We start from the raw sequence: 22,540 nt of genomic DNA on the forward strand, positions 1-22,540 counted from the left end.
TTTATAATACAAAATTAGAAATGATCAGATTTGCTTTTACTTGTCACTCATTATTCTCGATTTTTATGCAGAGCATGAGAAAAAAGCCCACTGCTTTAGAAATAACTAGCAGCCCAACCAACAAAATTGAATTGATTGCTTTCAGAGAGCATTTGACAAAGTCCCTCATGAGGGACTCTGCAAGAAATTAAAAGTCATGGGATAGGAGGCACTATCCTATTGTGGATTGGTAACTGGTTAAAAAAACAGGAAACAGAGAGTAGGACTAAATATTGTCTTCCATATGGTGAAATGTCAATAGTGAAGTGGCCCAGGGATCTGTATTGGGTCCTCTGTGCTGTTTAAGTGATCTGGAAAAAGAGCAATGAGTGAGGTGATCAAATCTGAAGATGATACAAAATTATTCAAAGTTGTTAGAACATTGGCAAACTGTGATAAACTGCAGAAGGACCCTGGCCGTCCGGGGAAATGGGCATCTACCTGGCAGATGAAATTTAATGTGGACAAGTGTGGTGATCCGTTTATATACTTGGCACCCTAAAGGGTAGATTTTCAAACGTGCACGCGCCGGCGCACGCATGTTATAAAATCCGTGGGCCGCACTTTTATAATCCGCGTGCATAAGTGCAGGCGGCACGCTCAGGGGGGGATACTTTTGCGATTTCTGCGTGGCAAAGCATTCGGGCCTTCCCCAGTTCCCTCCCAGTCCGCTCCAATTAAGGAGCGGACTGGGAGGGAACTTCCCTACCCCCCTACCTAAATTCCCTCCCTCTCCCCCTCTCCTCTCTTCCCCACCCCCTAAACCCTACCTTTTTTTTTCTTTGTTTTACAACAATTCAGCTCCCGAGCTGAAATAAGTTGCGCACGCCGGCTGGCTAGCGGCGCACAAGCTTTCGGGACAGCGATCAATGGCGCTGTCCTGGCTCGCCCTGCCCCACCCAGAACACGCCCCCCCGGCCCGCCCCTTTGAAGAGGCTTGGTACTTATGCACGTATCGGGCTTTATGCACGTGGCTGGGCCCCTTTGAAAATTCGCCCAGTGCGTGCAAGGCCCAGCCACGCATATAAAGCCCGGGATTTATGAGCGTGGGCCTTTTAAAATCTACCCTTTTGACAGCAGGTGGGAGGGTCGACTCCAAGCCCCCACCCTGGCAAAGTCATTAGAAATATGGGGGGGTATGAAGAAGAGATAACATGGGACCCCAGATTGTCCCTATTTCCTTTCTTCCCTGGTCCTTGCTCCTTACTTCCAAAGCCACCACAGCGCTCCTCTCCAGCAGTAGAACAACACATCATTAAATAAGAAATGTAACGCAGAGCCTCCAGCTGCCCTTCACGCTCTCAAGGCCCTGTGGTGCCCTGCCCCTCTGCCCATAAGAGCTTCCTGTTACCATGGAAACACATGCAAGAGGCAGGGCGCCGTAGGGCCTTGAGAGCGTGATGAGTGGAGGGAGGCTTCACATTACATTTCCTTTTTAAAGTTGCGTTGCTGCTATTGTTGGAGTGTAGCACTGCCGCAGCTCAGAGGTAGGACCAGAAAGAGACAAGAGAGCAGGCAAGGCTCTAGGGCCTATTTTGCCTGTGCCTAAATCTGGGTCAGCGCATAGGGAAACAAAATCCTAAGAACAAGTATATAATGCTGGGTTTTGTATGAAAAGTAACCACCCTGGAAAAGGATCTTGGCGTCACTGTGGACATTGGACAATGCATTCAAATCATCAGCTCAGTGTGCAGCAGTAGCCACTGAAAGTAAATATAATGTAAGGAAAAATTCAGAAGGGAATGGAAAATAAAATGAAGAATCTCATAATGCCTCTGTATTGATCCATGGCGTGACCACACCTTGAATGTTGTGTGCAGTTCTCATTGCCCCAGCTCCAAAAAAAGATGAAGTGCAATTAGGAAAGGTACAGAGAAGCGCAACAAAAATGATAAAGGGGCTGGATCAGCTCTCTTAGAAAGAAAGGCACTAATGGCAAACACAGGACTGGAGTATCATCTCTGCTACCGAGCAGCGGCAGGAAGGGGGGTGAGGAACAAGGAGCAAGGAGCTTTAAATGCTGGCAGTGCAGGGAGGCTGACGCCACTGCTGTTGTGCTCTTCCTGGGCAGGCAGAAGGAGGGAAAGGGGCAAGAAAAGATAACGAAGAGGAAAGAGAAATGAAAAGCGAAAAAGAAAGCGAACGTGAGGGGAAACAGAAGCCGGAGAGACAGGAGGGAGTGAGGAGGAGGAGGAGGTTGGCAGTGAAGGTTAGAAAGGATCATGGGTTGGTAAGCAGGATGTGACATAGGAAGGGGGTGAGGAAGCCCGGGGTAACTCTGGGCAGGGTTACAGGGCAGAGCAGGGGTTCTGGGAGCAGGAGAGGGTAGATTGGATAGAGAGGTGTAAAAGGAGGAAGAGAGAAAGCTACCAAGAATAGTAAAGAATGGACATATAAAGCAAACAAGGTTGATTGCCAGGAAGCAGTACATGCAGGGGGGCGGGGGGGGGGGTGGGTGGGAGGGAGGAGAGAGTAAGAAGAAGTGATAAAAATAACATAGTAGAAGAAAGAAGATGAAGATAGATAAGAGACTAATAAAGACAAATCCAGTTGGAAATAAGGACCATGAGACAGAAATCACAAGAGTTTTGTCAGCATATTTCCATTGATAGCAGTGAGAAAAAAATGTAGGAAAATAATAATCATTGTAACACTGACTAATAAAAATAGCCTCTTTTCCTATGATTTGAATTATATGGAGCTGGGTACTTCATTTATTTATTTATATTTCTCAACTGCTTACTACCTAAACTCTAAGGGCCAGATTTTAGTAGCTACATGCGGGCATAGATTTGTGCGTGCAACCCGGCACACTTGTGCACCTTGCACGCACCGAGCCTTAGGGGAGCCCTGATGGCTTTCACCGTTCCCTCCGAGGCCGCTCCAAAATCAGAGCGGCCTCAGAAGGAACTTTCCTTCCGCCCCCCCCCCCTTCCCCTCCCTTCCCCTACCTAACCCGCCCCCAGCCCTACCTAAATCTCCTCCCTACCTTTATTTTATAAGTTGTGCCTGTCTCTAGGCAGTCATAGGTTGCGTGCGCCGGCCAAGTGCCGGCGCACGATCCCCCAGCACAGCCACTGTGCCGGAGGCCCTGGTCCCGCCCCGCCCACTCCACGCCCCTTTTTTCAAGCCCCAGGACATACGTGCATCCCGGGGCTTGCGTGCATCGCCGGGCCTATGCAAAATAGGCTTGGTGCTCGCAGGAGCGGGTTTAAAAGGGTTATGGGCGTAACCCTTTTAAAATTCGCCCCAAGAGATTTACAATTTTCAGACATACACAATTGTACAAATAATATGAACAGACCAAAAAGTTATAAAACCAAGAACAAAGTTTTGACATAAAACAAAAATATAATAAAATAATAATTTAAAAAGCTTGTAGATCATTAAGACAAACAGTTTTAAAGAATATGTTCCAATAAATCAGACCTTAGCCTTAACTTTCACTGCTCATTTAGGTTCATTTTCTCATGACAAAAGACCATAAGTTCATTAAAAAGCCAATTTGAATAAAAAAAGTCTTAAGTAGTGGTTTAAATGCTTTTATGTACTCCATGAAGCACTTCGTTTTCAGTTTTTATTTTATTTTATCCATTAAGTTTTCAGTGTTTATTAAAACAAGAATAAAAAACAGGACAAACCAGTGTAAAAAAAATGACCAGTCGTTTTCCCCTGGTAAATATAATTGTAATAAACACTGATAAATTCTGGGGAAAAATAAAATAAAAGCTGAAAACGAAGGTCCCTAGCTATTCGGCATGTGGAAAGCTGGGGAGAAGAGGTCAGATCAAACAGAGAAGTTGCTTGTTGTTGACTAATTTCTGCTCTTCACATGCTCAGACTGTAGAAAAAATGGTAGCAGGCTCCATGTTATATTATCTGAAAAAGAACAAAACCTTTTAAGAAACAGGTGACTCAGCTTTCTATGCAAAGCTTGGCTGTCCATAATCTCCCAGCCAGCAGCAAATATCACCACATTTTGTGATAACCCCCCCAGTTTAAGGGAGGTAACAGGCAGCACTTTGTGCAAGGCTGCTGAGTCATACATTTTCTGTACATGTACTTTTTGTCTGGTTTCAGAAATTACTTGTCATTTGATGTCTTGGTGTTCAAGATGTTTTCATAGGAAAGAGTGGGCACATGCCCCTGGATTTATCAAAGGAAACAGGCTCACCACCACTTTTCTGAACAATCTAATCTTTTGGGCAGTTACATTTTTTGAAATGAGATTAAATAATCTATAAAAGAGCCATGATAGAACGTATTGGTACCCATAGCCAATCGACCAGTGGACTATCATCAAGTAATGCCCTAAATTACAATGCAGTTTCTCCAGGGCACATGGGGTTATTTTCCATTAAGCTTTGCAGGCATTTGCACGTGTCTAAATAGCCATTTACACCAGTGCAAATCATGACATCACGCACTAAAACCTTTATTTGGCAAAAGTGAAAATGCTCTGCACATTAGTATGTTAATGAAGAGTTAATTATTCAAATGAGTGACTATTCTTTCCCTTTGGAAATTGGCTAGGGAAAAAATGCCCGCAGAGATCTGCAACTCCTTTTTCTACAGATACTTTTTTCCTGAATAGAAATGCACTTACAGGCTGATATAATAAAGCAGCACGGAAAACGGGCACAGCCACAGGTCAGGAAAAGGGACGCTCGTTAATTGAGCATCCCTTTTCCTAAGCTGACCCGCCGGCACATTTTTTTTTTTAAAAAACCTTTTTGTTCCTCCGACTTAATATCGCTGCAATAGTAAGTTGGAGGATGTACAGAATGCAGTATTTTCTGATTTTCTGTACACTTTTTTGGGCTGCTCAGAAATTAGCGCCTGCTCTGGGCAGGTGCTAATTTCTGAGCGTAAAATATGTGCGGACCTGGCGCACATTTCTTTTTGGATCTGGGGAGAATAGCTAATAGTATCATCAACATGCATTTGCATGTGATGAGCGCTATTAGTTTTGCAGGGGGTTGGACGTGCAAATCCCCTTATGGTATAAGGGGTTGTGGACGCACGTCCAAAACCCACGTCCAACTGCGGGTTAAACAGTGGGCTCAGCTAAGCGCGCTGTATTGTATCAGCCTGATAGCTTTTAAAATCCAAAGTTGAGCATGTTGTTGCCTCCCACAACCTAACCCTGCCTCTGATCCCATGTATTTTTCTCATGGGTAAAAGTATGTGTATTGTTGATCCCCAGACAAACTTTTACCTGCATGCAAGATGGGCAATTTTCAGACAGTATTTTTTTAATTTTTATTTATGCATTTAAAAAATTTATACAAGAGTAATCTTGTGACAGAAAAAGAAAGAGGGACCAATATTAAAAAATCAGAAAACAAAGGATCCAATTACACAATTCTAAGATATCATAAAAAGAAAAAGGAAATAACAGCACTAAATATAGCAGAGGAATCTTACATATTGAGAATCTTTAAATCAAGTAATGGGAATCAACCAGAGGTAGCAGGGACAGTCTCACTAACTTCAGTTGATTGAGCTACCTTATCACTCAAAAAGAAGGATAATTGAGATGGAAGAAAAAAGATATATGAAGCAGCTTTGAATCTAACCTAACATTTACAAGGAAACTTTAATAGAAAAAAGGCACCAATCTGTAACACTCTTGGCCTAAGCATCAAAAACTGTTTCCTCTTCTTCTGTGTTTGTCTAGATAGCTCAGGGAACACCCTAACTCTCAAATGCAAACATGATTCTAGACGGTGCTTAAAAAAAAAAGTCTAAGAATCCAATAATCCCAATCAGGTTCCAACATAAAAGACACTATCATTGTTGCAGGTTCCAGCAAATCACTGTCAGAAGTCTCCAATATCTTATAAATGTCCACCTTAGAAGGTATCACTGGTTCCATAGCTTGGGAATCCTGCTGAACCTCATTGCCTTTCTTTAGGGGCAGCAGAGAGTAAGCTTCAGACAGTGGAGATATTGCCTGCTTCAGAACCTTAAGTACCTCTAGCAAGTATCTTTTAAACATATCCTTGGGAGGTATATGAGATGCTTTAGGGAAATCTCTAAATCGCAGATTTTTCATCCGCGACAAGTTCTCTAAATTTTACAGCTCATTCTGAAGCATTTGATTTTTTTTTTTAATCAAAAAGTCCTGAGTAGCTTTCAAAAAGCCCAACTCTTGCTTGGCTTCCTCAAGGTTCTAATAGAATGCAACATTAGCGACTTCCAACAACTGTATTCTATTTTCTTTCTCATTGCTTTTCAACAACAAAGGGTTTAGCTGAGATGTAATAGAAATTCCCAGCCTCTCAATAGCCTCCCAGATTGTCGCCAATGTAAACTGCGAAGGTCTTACCAGCAAAAGTTGTTTAAAACCTTTTGGGGAATTAACAACTGGAATGGAGCATGGTGGAATAGTCTCTGCTTCTCTCCTAAGACTCCCCCAGCTGGCAAGCCAGCCAGCCCTCCAGGAGAATCCTCTCCGGTGTCAGCTCCTTCCCTCCCCGGTAGCTCACTCCCTGCCCGGGTGCTCAAGGCAATGACATCATCAACCTGCACCAATTCTGTCTGGGCTTCCTGGTCTCGAAAATCCGCCGGGTTAGCTCATGCAATCCTCTCAATTGGGGATAGAGAGATGGTTGAGCCCGGGGGCGAGAGATGTAATTCTTTCTCATCCTCTGCCCCCAATGGCTGCTCTCCCGATCTTCCTCCTCCGTATACAACATGAGCGTCCATCAGGCCCAATCCAGGGACCGCTGAAGAAGCTGCAGGGTAAGACTTCTCCTGTGCTCTGCACTTGTAATCCATATACAGCATTAATTTGAATGGAAAAATAAACAGTAACAAGCCGACTACAAGTTCTGCTAGGGCCACCTTGGATCCAATTCAGACAGTATTTTTAACCAGATAAATAGCTATTTTCATGGGTAAATGGTTTTTTAAATGGCCCTCTACATCACCTTTCCTCATCAGAGGCTATAATGGTAGGATCTCAAAAATAGCTTTCATGACACCACATACCTATGCAATATGATGGGGGCAATTGATTGCATGCATGTGATGCTTGACATCTCCCAGTGAAAGGGAAGTGATGTACCACAATCAAAAGTGATATCATTCCCTGAATGTGCAGATAGTTTGTGATGCCAACATGCTTATTTTGAATGTTAGCGCTAAGTAAGCATCCAGATTCCAGCCATGGCTCCTATATCCTGCGTCACTCAATCCTTTTCCATCAGTTTGAGAAGGGCCTCTACAGGGATGGTTGGCTGGTGGTTGAATGCACTTTTATGCCTTCATGACACCCATACACACTCTTGCACAGTCAGGAAGCTCACAAATTGCCACATAACCAACACACTTCAGAAAACCCTAGAACACCCTGTAGCCTAATTAATCTCAGTGATGCCTTCTTTTCTTAGGTGAGGAAAGAATGAATGTCAAGCCTGGCTCTTTACACCTATAAGGAACCCAATGCCCCTGGAATATAGTAAAATGAAACTCCCACTTAGTTACTGAGCACTTTTTAATATATGGACTGTTAAAAAATCATTTCAGATGTTTGGAGAAATCAGGTGGTATCTTATAACCCATGAAAATCTGGCTGAAATAGTTCTTGTCTGCTGCAGTCTGAAATTGCATTCCAGCCAACATTAACCCTGGCCTAGATGATGATCCTCTCTGCCCTTTTCTGGAGGAGTAACTACAAAAGTGGGAGTCAGCTTAGAGGTCAGCTGATATTTTTTCTGTATTACCTACTTTCACAGCTTGTTGGAGACAGGCAGGAAAAGGCTCATACATAGATGAAATGACTTTGTTTTTGCTTTGTAGAACACGGCTGTCTGCCCTCCTCTGCAGCACTATAGTCCATCATGTATTCCTGGGAGATAAAGCTCAACTTGTGGGCCTGAAAGTCTGGGGAAGGCTACTACAATTACTATTTATCATTTTTGAAGCATCATTAGACATATGCAGCACTATACATATGCTCATAAGAGACAGTCCCTGCTCTACAGCATGGAGCTTACAGTCTAGTCAAGACAAATATACATGACAAACAAATCTATGGGAACTGTGTTTATTTTAGTGTATTAGGATTTAAAAGCAGTTTTAAAAAGGTGAGTCTTAAAACTGGATTTAAATGTGGCCAGAAAGGGAGCATGAGGCACTGATTCAAGAAGTCTGTTCCAGGCATAAGGTGCAAGATGGTGGAAAGCACAGAGTTGGGAGCTGGTGTTGGAGGAGAAGGGCACAGATAAGAATGATTTACTTGATGAATGGAATTTACAAGGAAGAGTGTAGGGAGAGATAAGAGAAAAGAAGAGAAGAGAAGATAGGTATGGAGGAGCTGCAGAGTTAATACATTTATAGACAAGTAAGAGAAGATTGAACTGTTTGGAGAAATGGATAGGGGACCAATGTAGCAATTTGAAAGGAGGGGTTACATGGTTATAGCGATGTTCAAGGAAGATAAGTTGTGCAGTCAAATTTTCAATAGATTGCAGTAGAGAAAGATGGTTCAGTGGGAGGTCCATGAAGAGCAAATTGCAGTAATTTATGCATGTGATGATGAGAGAGTAGATGAGTGTTTTGGTAGCATGAAAGGATAGATTTTAGTGATGTTAAAGAGGAAGAAACAATACACTTTACCAGTGTTTTGGATGTGCGTAGAGAAGAAGAGGGATGCATCAAAGTTGCCCCAAAGGTTATGGGCTAAGAGAACTGGGAGGATGGGAGTACCAGCCACAGAAGGAGAAAAAGAGAGAAGGGAGGAAATGGGTTTGGTGTTGAAAACAAAGGGGCCGAAATTTAAAAAAAAAAAAAAAAGAGCCGAGCTCCTAAATTTAGGCCCCTAAGCCAGATGTTTAAGTTATGGAACTATTTCCATAACTCAGCAAGGCTCTTGCTAGGATCAAGGAAATTTGATCACATTACACCCTCGCTAATTTCTCTAAACTGGCTGCCAGTACAATACCAAATCAACTTTAAAGTATTAAAGCTAATATTCAAAATCATTCACACTAGTAACACTGGTATGATAGGTGTGACATTACAACCATACACACTGCAGAGAACCCAATCTACTGACTTCCACCAATACGGAGCACATACCTGACGCGTGTAAGAGATCGTGTGTTGTCAACAGTGGGCCGAAAACTTTGGAATTCCTTACCTTAAATGCTATGTATGATAACTGACAGAAAGAGATTTAAAAGTGATCTAAAGACACGGTTATTTAAAAATGCATACAACCTAACAAAACATCAGAATGTAGAGAACTAAAATAACAAAAAAGACAAGAGATACGAATTGATAAATGATAAACAAATTAACGAGAGATTGTACTACATACAAAATGACATGTGAAATTTGTTTTTTATTTTATTTTTGTACTTCACTTCTCATGTCCTGATCTTTAATTAATATGTATTTGAGAATTCAGTTGATAGATGTTAAGGACTATTTATGAATTTTTCCTATGTAATCCATTATTCTCTGCTGATTTATACCTATGAATGTCATTATTGTAAAGCATTGTGATCTTTACATGGAACGACAGTATATAAAATGTCTAAATAAATAAATAAAATACTGTGGCTGAGATTATTTCACTATTTATTAAATCTAGTTCTTTTCAGAAGACCAACCATACTTGGTCTTTTAAACTGAGAGATAATGCCTAAGAGTAATATGAAGAGATTCTGCACCCATAGTACTAATGAGAGCATGACTTATCAAGCTTTTCTGCACATTATCAGGGCATAGATTCCATACATCAAGATAACAATGACATTGTACATTAAGCGATTGAAAAGGCATACCTACCTTGTATGAGTGACTATGTCTGTCAATGCTCCACCTTCTAGAAACTCCATAACAACCCACAGTTCATCACCAACTAGGTAACTATTATACATGTCGACCACATTGTCATGATGGTAATCCCTCATTATTACGACCTATGCAAACAAATTAATAAAGTAACTACTACTGTTTTTTTGGATCAGGTTCTACTATAATCATTAATTTATATTGTTGAACTCATAACATTTATCTTAGTTTAATTTCAAATTTAGGAATTCCATTTTCAGTTTGTCTGCATTGAGCCAATAGTTGCAGGTAATATTAACACATGGACTGTGCACAAAAGTGAAAGTACGTGTGTAGTTTCACTTTGAAACACGCCGCAGGTGATACTTGCACCTGGAAAAGTACATGTATAGAACTGTACATGAAATCTACATGTATACCTTTCCTCGCCCGACTAAATAGACTACCAGAAATGACTCTTATTAATGCGGCTAAGAGTGCATTGTAGAATGCTTTCTTTTAGCTACACTGAGGAAGGGAAATTTCTAGACAGCAAATTTACATGGGTAAAATACTTTTTTGAAAATTGCCCTCTTAATAACATAATGTAAATGTAGCACTATATCCAATAACCTACAAATATTTGCTTCAAAATATTTTAGCATTAAAAGGACCTTTGTTCATTGTACTGCCTGGAAATTAATAAAAAAAATAATTTTACAGAAAATCATATATGAGCAATAGAGAACAGTGCTGCATATGTTGTGCTAAGACACAATAAGATTTCATACTGTAAATGATAATTAGCACTTGACAAAAATGAATGCATCTAACATGTGCATTCTGCTTTTGAAGTGAAAAACAAATCCCTGACGTCTACCCCATACCTCCCCACCATCTCTAGATTTAAGTAATACTGAAGCCACATTTTCAGCTCTAATAGCTGCAGACAGTTACCCAAACAGAAATATGTGATATGCTGTGCTATCATTCACAGAGACATATTTTCAGTGCGTTCTGGACAGGTTTCTAGAATATGGTATCTAGAAGCAATGGGACCTAAACTTATTTGTGTGGGTACAATACCCAAATTTTTTCATACTTTCATAAGATGCCCAGCTTGTGACATTACAACTTTCAATACTAGTAATCAAACCTTGTAAACTGTAGGATATAATTTTTAATGTAGTTTTCCCAATAAATGTTATTTGTTCTTCTCCACAGTCTAGCTATCTGTGCTACCTTCTGTTCTAATTATGACTTATCTTGACCCTGCACTCTTACCTTAAGACAAGAGAACAGGTTCTACCTAAGCCCTTCATATGAACTTGAGAATTTTTCCTCGTAAACTCTGAGTGCCCCACCACTATTCCAAAGGGGCATTCCTAGCAATGCCATAGCTAGAAAATGTAGTGCCCTATGTTGAAGCAATGGGAAACATCCCACTTTTAACTAAGCGGGTAGCAATCACAATTCTGCCACCAACATACCAACACCAACATACCAACAGCTCTGTATATGCCCCTATAAGAAATGTGCCCTCTTCCACTGCACTGTCCAAGCTATAGCCCTGCCTCCTATTTCCCTAAAGCAGCAAATGTAGAAGGAACCCCCCTGCTTATCCAGATCAGCCTGGGGATCCGGAGCAAGCTTGAGTTTCAGATTCACTCTTCCTATTTGCTAGAACCTGGAACTGCCATCATCATTGTTCCTTTCTACAAACAGTTTGTTACTTGAGGGCTGCTTCAAAACCTCATCTACATCCCTACAGACTACAGAAAAGAAAACCAGGAAACAAAATACAACATACCTCATTAAACAGAAGCTCTCTCCTCTGTTGTTTCCTGAGATCCATTTTTTTCACTGCAACTTGTTTTCCAGTGTGTTTCTCAGTGGCGATACAAACTATTCCAGTTGAACCTTCTCCTATTTTAATGAAGTTGTCCAGGTACTCCCTGGGGTCCCCAGGACTGACTACCAGCTGCAAAGCAGCTCTAAACTGTTCATGTGATACTCTGGATGGCTGCTGATCTGAAGCCGAACTCCAACTGGGTGGTGAATAAGCACTTGAAGTAATACTAGGAGAACTTGGATAAGAAGCTGTGGACATGAAATGAGACGCTGCCGAGAGAGAAGGCTGGTGATAATGGGAAGATTTGTAGTACATTGGAGGATACTGGTAGCAACTTGCTGAATAACTAGCCTTGTTTTGGTTTTGAGGTAGTTTTGTTGTGCCTCTGGGATAGGTGTCAGATCCACTGAGTGGTGGGCTAATAGCCTTCTGTGCTCGATCATAATCCATCTATAATAGAGAAAAAAAATTACAGGTAAAAAAAAAAAAGACTTCAAGGTATCTGTTCCCATTACTCTGCTATTTGATAGCATAACAACATTTTCAATTTAATCAATAGCACGGTATGCTGGAAAACATCAAAATGCAGCTGATTTGTGATGCAATGAAACTGAGCTAAACCACTATAGTACAAAATGTGTTCAATGTTAACCCTTACAAACTTCTGATTTTGGACAAAACATAGCATAGGAAGGTAAAGTCTGCTGTACCTTTAATGTACAGACTTTGTCCTGAATTTTCAGCCTGGGGATCCGGGAAACTTTGAAAATTCATTGGTAATTTGCCCAGTTCGCATACAGAATAACTCGCACAAAGTTATACTTACTCTTCGAAGGGCGTAAAATGTGCCTGTTCTGTAAACTTACCTGCATACTTTATAAAATCCAAAAGATTACAGGTACCTCGAACTCTGGCCCCAGTGTAATAAGGTGTGCTAAGCTATGCACACATGTCACCGTATAGTTCTGTGTAAATTTCTGGGCATAGAACTGTACTTCCGATGTAGCTAATTTTCTTTCCTTGAGTCCTACTGGACCAGTCCAGATGGAGGGGTTTTTCTCCCCTTCCAGCAGGTGAAGACAGAGAATACAAGTTTGTTGAAAAAGCCTACATAAGGCATTGTGTCACCTGCAGCCTCTCAGTATTCCTCTGTCAAAGCCAAATTATCTAAAACCCCCCTATGAGCAGGGGTAATCAAAACTCTTAAGTGAACCCAAACTAAGCCTGACCTCCTTTAACAGAAATGACCCGAAAACCTGGAAACAAAAGGCAAACACAATCTGTGGAATAAAAACTCTGCATATAAATTTAAAAAATAAATAAAACAAATAACAGTGAAAATAAATATACACACACTGAAGAGCAGGCTACAGGACCACCGAGTAGGACTCTGGTCTGGTAAGACTCAAGGAAAGACAATTAGCAAGTAAGAGCCAATTTTTATTTCCTTATCATCCACCAGACCAGTCCAGATGGATGGGATGTACACAAGTCACACTTAAATCTGGAGGGATCCTTAAAAACTTGCTCTCAAAATGCCTGCTCCAAAAGCAGCCGGGACTGTAGCTCAAACATCCAATCTGTAATGCTTGGAGAAGGTAAGCAATGAAGACCAAGTTGCCACTTTATAAATTTCCTGTGGTGACACCAATAGATACTCAACCCAAAAGGCCACCTATGCTCTAGTTAAGTGTGCCCTACTTTCCTCAGAATCTACCAACCCTTTGCAAATGCCCCTTGGTCTCTAACAGGAACCTCCCCTAGATTCTTCTCCTGATGCCACTGACACTGTCTCTAATTCCAGCTCTGATTCCAACCTAGCTCACTTAACCTGAGTCTAAACCGACCTTGCATCTAAGGGAGTCCCTGTTGAGCTAGGTCTGCATGGAACCAAGTCCCTCTTAACAAGAAAAGCTTGATGCATGAGGACCCACAATCTCTGGCGGGGAGGCTACGAGGAGGACTGCCCCAACCAGTCTTTAAATCCAGGGCTCACCCCTGCTTTTTCTCCATGGGGGATAGCACTGGAAGCTCTAAAAAAAACAGCCTCCCTGTCTTCTCTCCCATAGCTGGGAGAAGAATCTAAAACGAGCCCTGAACCTGCTCTTGCTGGCTCCCCCCCACCACCACCACCACCACCACCACCACCAGCAGGGCCAGTCTCAGGAATTACAATTGACTTGCTCTCTGCCATCTACCCACTAGTATCTCAAGGGAGAGGTTCCCAGAACAGCCTTCCCCACTCTTGGTGCAGGCACAGCAGAGGCCCGAAGCAGAAATGTCCCCCGCAGTGGCCTCCACATGTCATGGGAGTGGCCCTGTCACCGGAGCCAAATGCTTCTTCCCTTCAAACTTACTTCCTCTGCTTCAATATGAGGATTACCTGTCTTTTTCTTTTTTTTAAAATCAGCTTTAACTAGAGATGTGAATTTTTTTTCGTGCGGCCCGATTGGTTTTTTTTTTATCGGCTGTGCCTGAGCCGATAAACAAAAAACCCACCCTGACTCTTTAAAACAGCTCCCTTAGCTTCCCCCACCCTCCCGACCCCCCCCCCCAAATGTTTTAAAATTACCTGGGGGTCCCAGGAGTAATCTCCCGCTCTCGGGCCGTCGGCTGCCACTAATAAAAATGGCGCCGATGGCCCTTTGCCCTTACCATGTGACAGAGTATCCGTGCCATTGGCTGGTCCCTGTCACATGGTAGGAGCATTGGATGGCCCGCGCCATTTTTAAAGATGGCGCCAGCTGTCCATTACTTCTTTGCTTATCTAGATCTTTCCTTTTGTTCCAGAGAGAGAAAGGGAAAACTGAAGAGGAGAGGAGGGGGGACATAGGTAACCAGTACCACTGGCTTTCAGAGCTCCCCCCAATTAAGTGGAATCAAGCAAAATAAGGGCCACTAACCCCCCTCCCCCTGCACATCCCTACTCAATCAGGATAGCTTTAAAAGACCTAGTTACTTCTAGGAGTAATTTGTCCACCAGAACCTTCTGACTACAGATTTGGTACCTCTAGCATCTGCTGGAGACAGAAACATTATTTACTTTTTATTTATATTGCACCTGTCTCCATCTGCTGGTAGGGGAGAACATCCCAGCTGTCTGGACTGGTCTAGTGGATGATATGGAACGTTTTAGTCATAAAAATGAGTGCACATGTAAACCTCTCTGAGTAGAGCCCCTTCCACTAGAGGTGATTGTGGACCGTGGTATTCTCCCAGAGTCACTCCCAGAAATCCCTCTCTCACACTGTGCTAGGCTCCAAAACCCACTCAATCTAGTCTCCCAAAGGTAGGGAGGAGAGCAGGGGTAATAGGAAAGGGAAATGGGGTAATGACAAAATAATTTAATTGTACTCTTTTTCTTTTTAAAATTTATTTTGAGAAGAAAAATACTGGCAACAAAAATATTGTAGGTGACTTCTATGACAACTACAAACTTAATACATATTTCTAACTTTTCTTTTTGTTCTAGAACCAGTTCTACTATATCATCTATGAAACTATCTCAGATAAGATTAATATCTTTCTTACTTCAATCTTATACTAGTATTTCTATTGCTTGTCTTATGTATTAAAAGGAATTTGATTCTTTGTGTTTCTTTTCCTTTTCTTTTACAGGGATCCTGTCTTCATATGAGGAGCAGTTAACTGTGAGTATGCTCTCTCCTTTCTTTGTTTCTATGTTTTGGGGCTATATATTTCTTTTCCTTTTTTATCTCTATGTCAGTGTCTTTTGTGTTCTTTCTTTGTTTACTTTCACTTGTCCTGTTGTATGTCTATTGCTCTGCACGTCATTTATTTATTTTTACCCCAGTTCAGTTGCTTGTGGGCACTGCTAACTCTTGACGTTTAGGTTTGTTACGGTTTTGTAGGGTATTGCGTGTGCTGTCTTCCTCCTCTTTTTCTTCACTCTACCAACCTGCTCTTTACAAAATCAATGAATAGAAACCTAACTGCCTTCTCTTTTCATGATGACCCAACCTGTCATACACTTCTACAAGAAGAACAATGCTAGGAAAAGGATTCTACAGATACTGACTCAGCATATAATGCATGCAGAACTTGAAGAAACTTCAGAGAAAATAACAGAAAATAAAATTATATCACTGCATAAAATCTGAACATTTTGCAAGTGATTGCTATTTTGCACTCAAGAGAAATAAAAATCCTCAAAATACACCTGAATTAGTTCAAAATCTCATTTCAAATTAATGGATGCTGTATTGAAAGTGATTTTTGACAAAGACAATTGCGAAGGCAAAAATGGTAAAGAATTTTTGTTCACTGCATCAAAAGATTGTGGTATTTATTGAATGCAAGTCAAGGCTATACCAGGGAGGATCATACAAATAGGGGCGGATTTTAAAAGCCCTGCGCGCGTAAATCCAGCTTGATTTTACACGCGCCAAGCCTAATTTGCAAAGGCCCGGCGACGCACGCAAGCCCCGGGATGCGCGTATGTCCCGGGGTTTGAAAAAAGGGGCGGGGCATAGGTGGTCCGGGTGGGGCGTGGCGTGGCCAGAGACCTCCGTAGGGCCTCTAGGCTGGGGCGCGCAACCTACGCCTGCCCAGAGGCAGGCGCAACTTTAAAAACAAAGGTCAGGGGTTTTTTTTAGGTAGGGCTGGGGGGTGGGTTAGGTAGGGGAAGGGAGGGGAAGGTGGGGGGGGCAGAACGAAAGTTCTCTCCGAGGCCTCCAAGGCCTCGGAGGGAACAGGGGAAGCCATCGGGACTCCCCTAGGGCTCGGCGTGCACAAGGTACACAAGTGTGCACCCCCTTGCGCGCGCCGACCCCGGATTTTATAACATGCGCGTGGCTGCGCGCCCATGTTATAAAATCAGGCGTACCTCTTAAAATCCGGCCCATAGTGCAAAAGCAATTAATGCCAAGTTGTAGCATGAATGCCTTGCATACTTTAAACATGACACTCTAAACTCTATGAAGGTAATTTTCAAATGAGTTACATGTGTAAAAGTAGCAATTTTCAAAAACTCTTTTGCATGAATAAAACCCAAGTTTACTTGTGTAAATCCTTTTGAAAATTACTTCCTATGAGTGAAAGTAGGAAAATAAAAAATATTCACTTGAAGACAGACATTCTAAATACAGATGAAGTTTGCATTACAAGTAACATTCAAAAAAAACCAATTAAAGCGATTTGAGAGGAAACAAGCAAAAACTTATTGGCGCTAATACACATAGATTTATGTGAACCCATGCCAGTGGATTCTATTGGTGGTAGTCAGTATATATTTGTCATCATAGATTCTTGCAGCACTACTTTGGATCTCTGCTTGTCAGCATGTTCTTCATTTTGTTTTTGCAATAACAAATGAAGATTTTAGGTTTGCTCTTAGCATCTAACTTCTTCCAATATTGATTGGGAATCCAGGCATATACAAGACATCCAAACACTCTGAAGTATCCTACAGATTGCCTCTTGCCTGGTCATTCTTTCTTTGGTGATTTTTCTTTCAGTAAATTGTTGTTACAACGGTTTCTTACATAAACAGAAGTACTTACTGCTTCATACCAAAACTTGACTGGTAGTCCAGATCTTATCAGCATTGTTCTTGCTGATAATAGCATTTGATTAGCATACTCCGCAATTCCATTTTGGGATACAGAATAACTGTCTTCTCATTGGGGTAGATTTTATAATTTTGCGCGAGTGCGTACTTTTGTTCACGCACCAGGCGCGAACAAAAGTACGCTGGATTTTATAAGATACACGCGTAGCCACGTGTATCTTATAAAATCCGGGGTTGGCGCGTGCAAGGGGGCGGCCTCGGAGGGAACGGGCAGCGCGCTCCGGGCTCGGCACACGCAGGTTGCACAAATGTGCACCCCCTTGCACGCGCCAACCCCGGATTTTATAAGATACACGTGGCTACGCGCACCTTCCCCTCCCTTCCCCTACCTAACCCACCCCCCGGTCCTATCTAAACCCCCCCTACCTTTTGTTGGCAGATTTACGCCTGCTGAAAGCAGACGTAAATCTGTGCACGCCAGCGGGCTGCTGGCGGGCCATCACCTGACCCAGGGGCTGGTCCGGAGGCCTCGACCACGCCCCGGCCGGCGCCACGCCCCCGGCCACGCCCCAAACCGCCCCTGGCCCTGGACACGCCCCCAGACACGCCCTCCGGCGCCCCTTTTACGAAGCCCCGGGGCTGTGCGCGCGCCGGCGGCCTATGCAAAATAGGCACGCCGGCGCGCGAGGGCCCTGCGCGCGTAAATTCGGCCGGATTTATGCGCGTAGGGCATTTAAAATCCAGCCCATTATGAATTGCATACTCCATAACCGAACACATGGGGGTAATCTGCCTGGCATGGAATTACTACCTTTAATAGAAAGCTTGGGGGAAGCCTGCATGATGAAGCAGTTACTGCCATAAGCCACTTGCTTGGAAGACTGGATGGACCATTTGGTCTTTATCTGCCATCATTACTATATTACTGTGTTATTACTCCTGGGGGAATTCTGCGCTACTGCAGAATTCAGAATTTGCGCAGAATACCCCCTTCCCGCAGATTTCCTCCCTCGTCGTCCTTCCCGCAGATTACCACCGTCGCCTCGCCGATTTCCTTCCTCGCCGGAAGAGGAAGCATGCTGTGCACGGACAGTGGCCATCGCAGGACAGTGAAGTCAACGCGGGCATAGGTGGCGCACAGTAATGGGGGCATTGCAGCATGGCAGAAAATAGCAGAGGAGAACTTGGCATGCTGCGAACGGAGCGCGTCCCACGGCACATGGGACACGCTCCGTTTGCAGCGAAGATGAAGGTCCGGCGCGCAGTTCGCGGTGAAAAAGGAAGGCCCCCGTGTGCCGTGAATGGCGCGCCTGGGCCTTCATCTTCGCCGTGAATGGAGTGCATCCCGCGGCATGCGATGAGAGAGAATGTGTGTGTGTACGAGAGGGGAGGGTGACAGAGAGCAAGGTTGGTAAGAGGGGGGGTGGGGAGGGTGAGAGAGAGCAGGAGGGTGTGAGAGAGAGCATGGGATGTAAGAGAGGGTGGGTGGGGTGGGATACTTGAATGTGGGTTTCAGAGAGAGGGAGCCTATATGAGGGGAAGGGGATGCCGGTGAGAGAGAATGTGTGTGTGTGTGAGAGAGGAGAGGGGGGTGTGGGGGAAGGTGAGAGACAGCTTGGTTGGTAAGAGGGGGAGTGGGGGGGATGCTTGTGTGTTTCAGAGAGGGAGCCTATATGAGGGGAGGGGTGTGGGGGGGGGGGAGGGTGAGAGAGAGCATGGGAGGTAAGAGAGGAGGGCTGGGGGGATGCTTTAGTGTGGGTTTCAGAGAGAGGGCAAAACTCTGCCGCAAGAATACTTACTGGTAAAAGAAAAAGGAATCACATCACTGAAACTCTAGCTGAGTTACACTGGCTGCCCATTGAACACAGAGTACAATACAAAACACTATGCACTATACATAAATTAATTCACGACGAAAAAGCAGAATGGCTGAACACAGCACTGTCCCACACAGAAACCTAAGATCCGCTAACAAAGCCCTCCTAACCATCCCTTCAGTTAAATCAGCAAGACTGACTCAGGTCAGAGAGCGGACGCTATCCTGGGCCGGACCCATATTATGGAACACCATGCCTCTGGAGATTAGACTACAGAGAGATTTTCAACTTTTTAAAAAGAGTTTAAAAACCTGGCTTTTTAAACAAGCATTTGTTAGAGAAAACAAAGTTTAGGAGAGTAATGAAATCAGGCAGCAGAACACCAGCACACAGCACTTAACTCAGTATCTGCATCTTTGTTATTTTATTGCACTTTTAACACAAGTAAAAAATGTACAGTTCAATAGAATTATGCATAGACAAGAAAAAGGACAATATTTACAACTTTCATCACCTAGTCTTTATTATGAAACTATATGTTACTGAACTTTAATGGCAGTTTTATAGATAGTATTAATATACACAACCTCCATAATTTTATATGTGCCTTTCCGTAAACCGTTGTGATGGTATATAACTTAATGACGGTATAGAAAAGATTTTAAATAAATAAATAAATAAATAAATAAATAAATATATATATGAGGAGATTGTGGAGGAGTGTGTATGAAAAAGGGATTGTGTGTATGTGAGGGTGCAAGCCTGTGTGAAGGCATTGTGTATGTGAGGGAGCCTGTAAGAGGGTGTGTGTATGTGTATTAGAGAGAGGGAGCATTTGTGTGCGAGAGGGAGGGACAGAGGGAGCCTGTGTGAGGGGCAATACTGAGAACGGAGTCAAACTCTGGGACTGGCGATAAAGTAGAAGGGGTTGAGCCTAGAGATGGAGGGGAGAGATATTGGCAAAGTGGCCAGGGGAGTAGGGAGATCAAGTGGAAGGGACACTTTTACAGTGAATTTCTAGGGACATTCTGCTCAAAATATTTAAAATTCTGCAACTTTAAGTAACAACTTTTTTCTGTAATAATTTAAAATGTAATTACTTAAAGACTGTCATGTAAATTGTGTTATTTTGACCAATATAAAGTTTGCAGAATTTTGCAGAATTTTCAGTTTTTGTGCGCAGAATTCCCCCAGGAGTACGTTATGTACAATAAACTCACTTTCATTTTCAGTACAGGCTCGTTTCAGCTTATTTATAGACCACTGTATCCACAGGTCTATGAGGTGTAGAAATAAAATACACTTGGCTGTTTGGCATTCTGAGTATCATGCATAGTCAATGAAAACATTTAGGACTAGCAATATTTTTCAACAACAAAATCAGCAAACTTCTAACCCAGCTTCCCTCTAACACCGTTTATACATCAACCTCACCTCAGACCGCCGTCAACAATACCTGCTTAGCTGAACTGGAACTCACTTCCTCCATCGAGATCCAAGATATTCTTCGGAAAATGAAACCCTCCTCTCACCCATCGGATCACATCCCCTCGAAATTGCTTCTATCAATTCCTGACGCCATCTCCAAATCCCTGTCAGACATCATAAACTGCTCAATACAACAAGGATCTTACCCAGATGACCTCAAAATGGCCTCGCTCAAACCACTACTCAAGAAACCAAACCTAGATCCTAATGACCCAAACAACTACCGACCGATCGCCAACCTCCCCTTCATAGCCAAGATCATGGAGAAATTGGTGAATACCCGACTCTCAAATTACATTGAAGAAAACAACCTCCTATTCCCATCACAATACGGATTCCGCAAAACACTTAGCACGGAGTCACTCCTCATCTCCTTAACAGATCACCTCATCTTGGGCCTTGATAAAGGACAATCATTCTTACTGATCCTACTGGACCTCTCGTCAGCCTTTGACACCATTAACCATTCCCTACTCATTAACCAGCTAGCCTCCTTAGGTATCTCAGGCACTGCACTCTCCTGGTTCATATCATTTCTCAGCAATAGAGGATACAAGGTCAAGCTACAGAACAAAGAATCCTCACAACACCCTTCGTCAGTAGGAGTCCCACAGGGCTCTTCCCTGTCCCCTACTTTATTTAACATTTACCTCACACCGTTATGCCAACTTCTCACCGACCTCAACCTCAAACATTTCCTGTACGCTGATGATATACAGGTCCTGATCCCCATTAAGGATTCCCTCGCAAAAACGCTGTCTTACTGGAACACATGCCTTCAAAAAATTCAACTCCTCCTCACCAGCCTGAACCTGGTACTAAATTCAGGCAAAACAGAACTCCTACTCATCACCTCTGAGAACAGCACCATCATCTCAACACAGCAAGACACACCAACAATTACACAAGTGAGAGACCTAGGAGTCCTAATTGACAATCGTCTGAATTTCAAAGCTACTATCAACAAAACAACCAAAGAATGTTTCTACCAACTACAGGTGCTGAAAAGAATTAGACCTCTTTTCCATGCCCAAGATTTCAGAACCATCCTGCAAGCAATCATTTTTTCAAAACTGGACTATTGTAACGCCATCCTACTTGGTCTTCCCGCCTCTTACACCAAACCGCTGCAGATGGTACAAAATGCAGCCGCACGAATACTGACAAACTCCAGGAGAAGGGATCACATAACCCCCATCTTAAAGAACCTCCATTGGTTACCCATACACTTTAGAATAATATACAAGGCCATTCTTACCACATACAAAAATATCCATCTACTGGCTCCCATTGACCTACAGATCCCTCTCCAACTACATAACTCGTCAAGACCGACAAGAGATGCATACAAAGGATCGCTACAGGTACCACCACCCAAATCCACCAGACACATCACGCTAAGAGATCGGGCATTCTCTACAGCCATTCCACCGTTATGGAACTCTATCCCCTCTAACATCAGACTGGAAACATGCATCTCAACCTTCAAAAAAAGACTAAAGACATGGATATTCATACAAGCATTCCCGGACTCAAACTGATATATCTCATCCTCGCCAATCCTTATCTCCAACTACACCATGATTAACCATCTCCATTATTGTTTACATGTTTGAATTAATAACCTGTCCTTTCTCTTCTTTCTCTGCCAAGTTCCAATCTCCCTGTTATATGTAACTGCATTTTCCGCACCATTGTTTTTAGTTTATGTTTACGATGCACCCCTGTTTTATGTGAACCAGCATGATGGGACTGCGTTCTCGAATGCCGGTATATAAAAACCCGAAATAAATAAATAAATAAAATCTGTGTGCTTAAGGAAAAATGCAGATCTTCTGAGAACTTCAACACTCTCATGTGGTGGTGTAGTTATATGATATCCTCATCTCTCAATCCCTGGCACAACACTGGCAGCATGTAAAACATGCTGCAGAGACTGCGGGAGCACCATCTATATGCTAAATTAGAAACATGCACCTCTGAACAAGAAGAGTTGCCATTTCTGGTGTTATGGTTTAGTGGTGTTTG

The 22,540-nt window shown here is 42.9% G+C and overlaps 1 protein-coding gene across 8 annotated transcripts in view; it reads right to left on the bottom strand.

The window, feature by feature from the left end:
- PAK5 (p21 (RAC1) activated kinase 5) overlaps window positions 1-22,540 on the bottom strand; it is a 261,295-nt gene that overhangs the window by 16,414 nt on the left and 222,341 nt on the right. For all 8 annotated transcript variants that reach the window (XM_029593513.1, XM_029593518.1, XM_029593519.1 and 5 more), the window contains 2 exons: window positions 11,636-12,127; window positions 9,841-9,974 (listed from right to left, as the gene is read on the bottom strand). In XM_029593513.1, the coding sequence (XP_029449373.1) occupies window positions 9,841-9,974; window positions 11,636-12,127 (626 nt within the window). The remainder of the gene's footprint in view (window positions 1-9,840; window positions 9,975-11,635; window positions 12,128-22,540) is intronic.

This window comes from Rhinatrema bivittatum, chromosome 3 (genome assembly GCF_901001135.1).
Source record: "Rhinatrema bivittatum chromosome 3, aRhiBiv1.1, whole genome shotgun sequence".
Lineage (NCBI taxonomy): Eukaryota > Metazoa > Chordata > Amphibia > Gymnophiona > Rhinatrematidae > Rhinatrema > Rhinatrema bivittatum.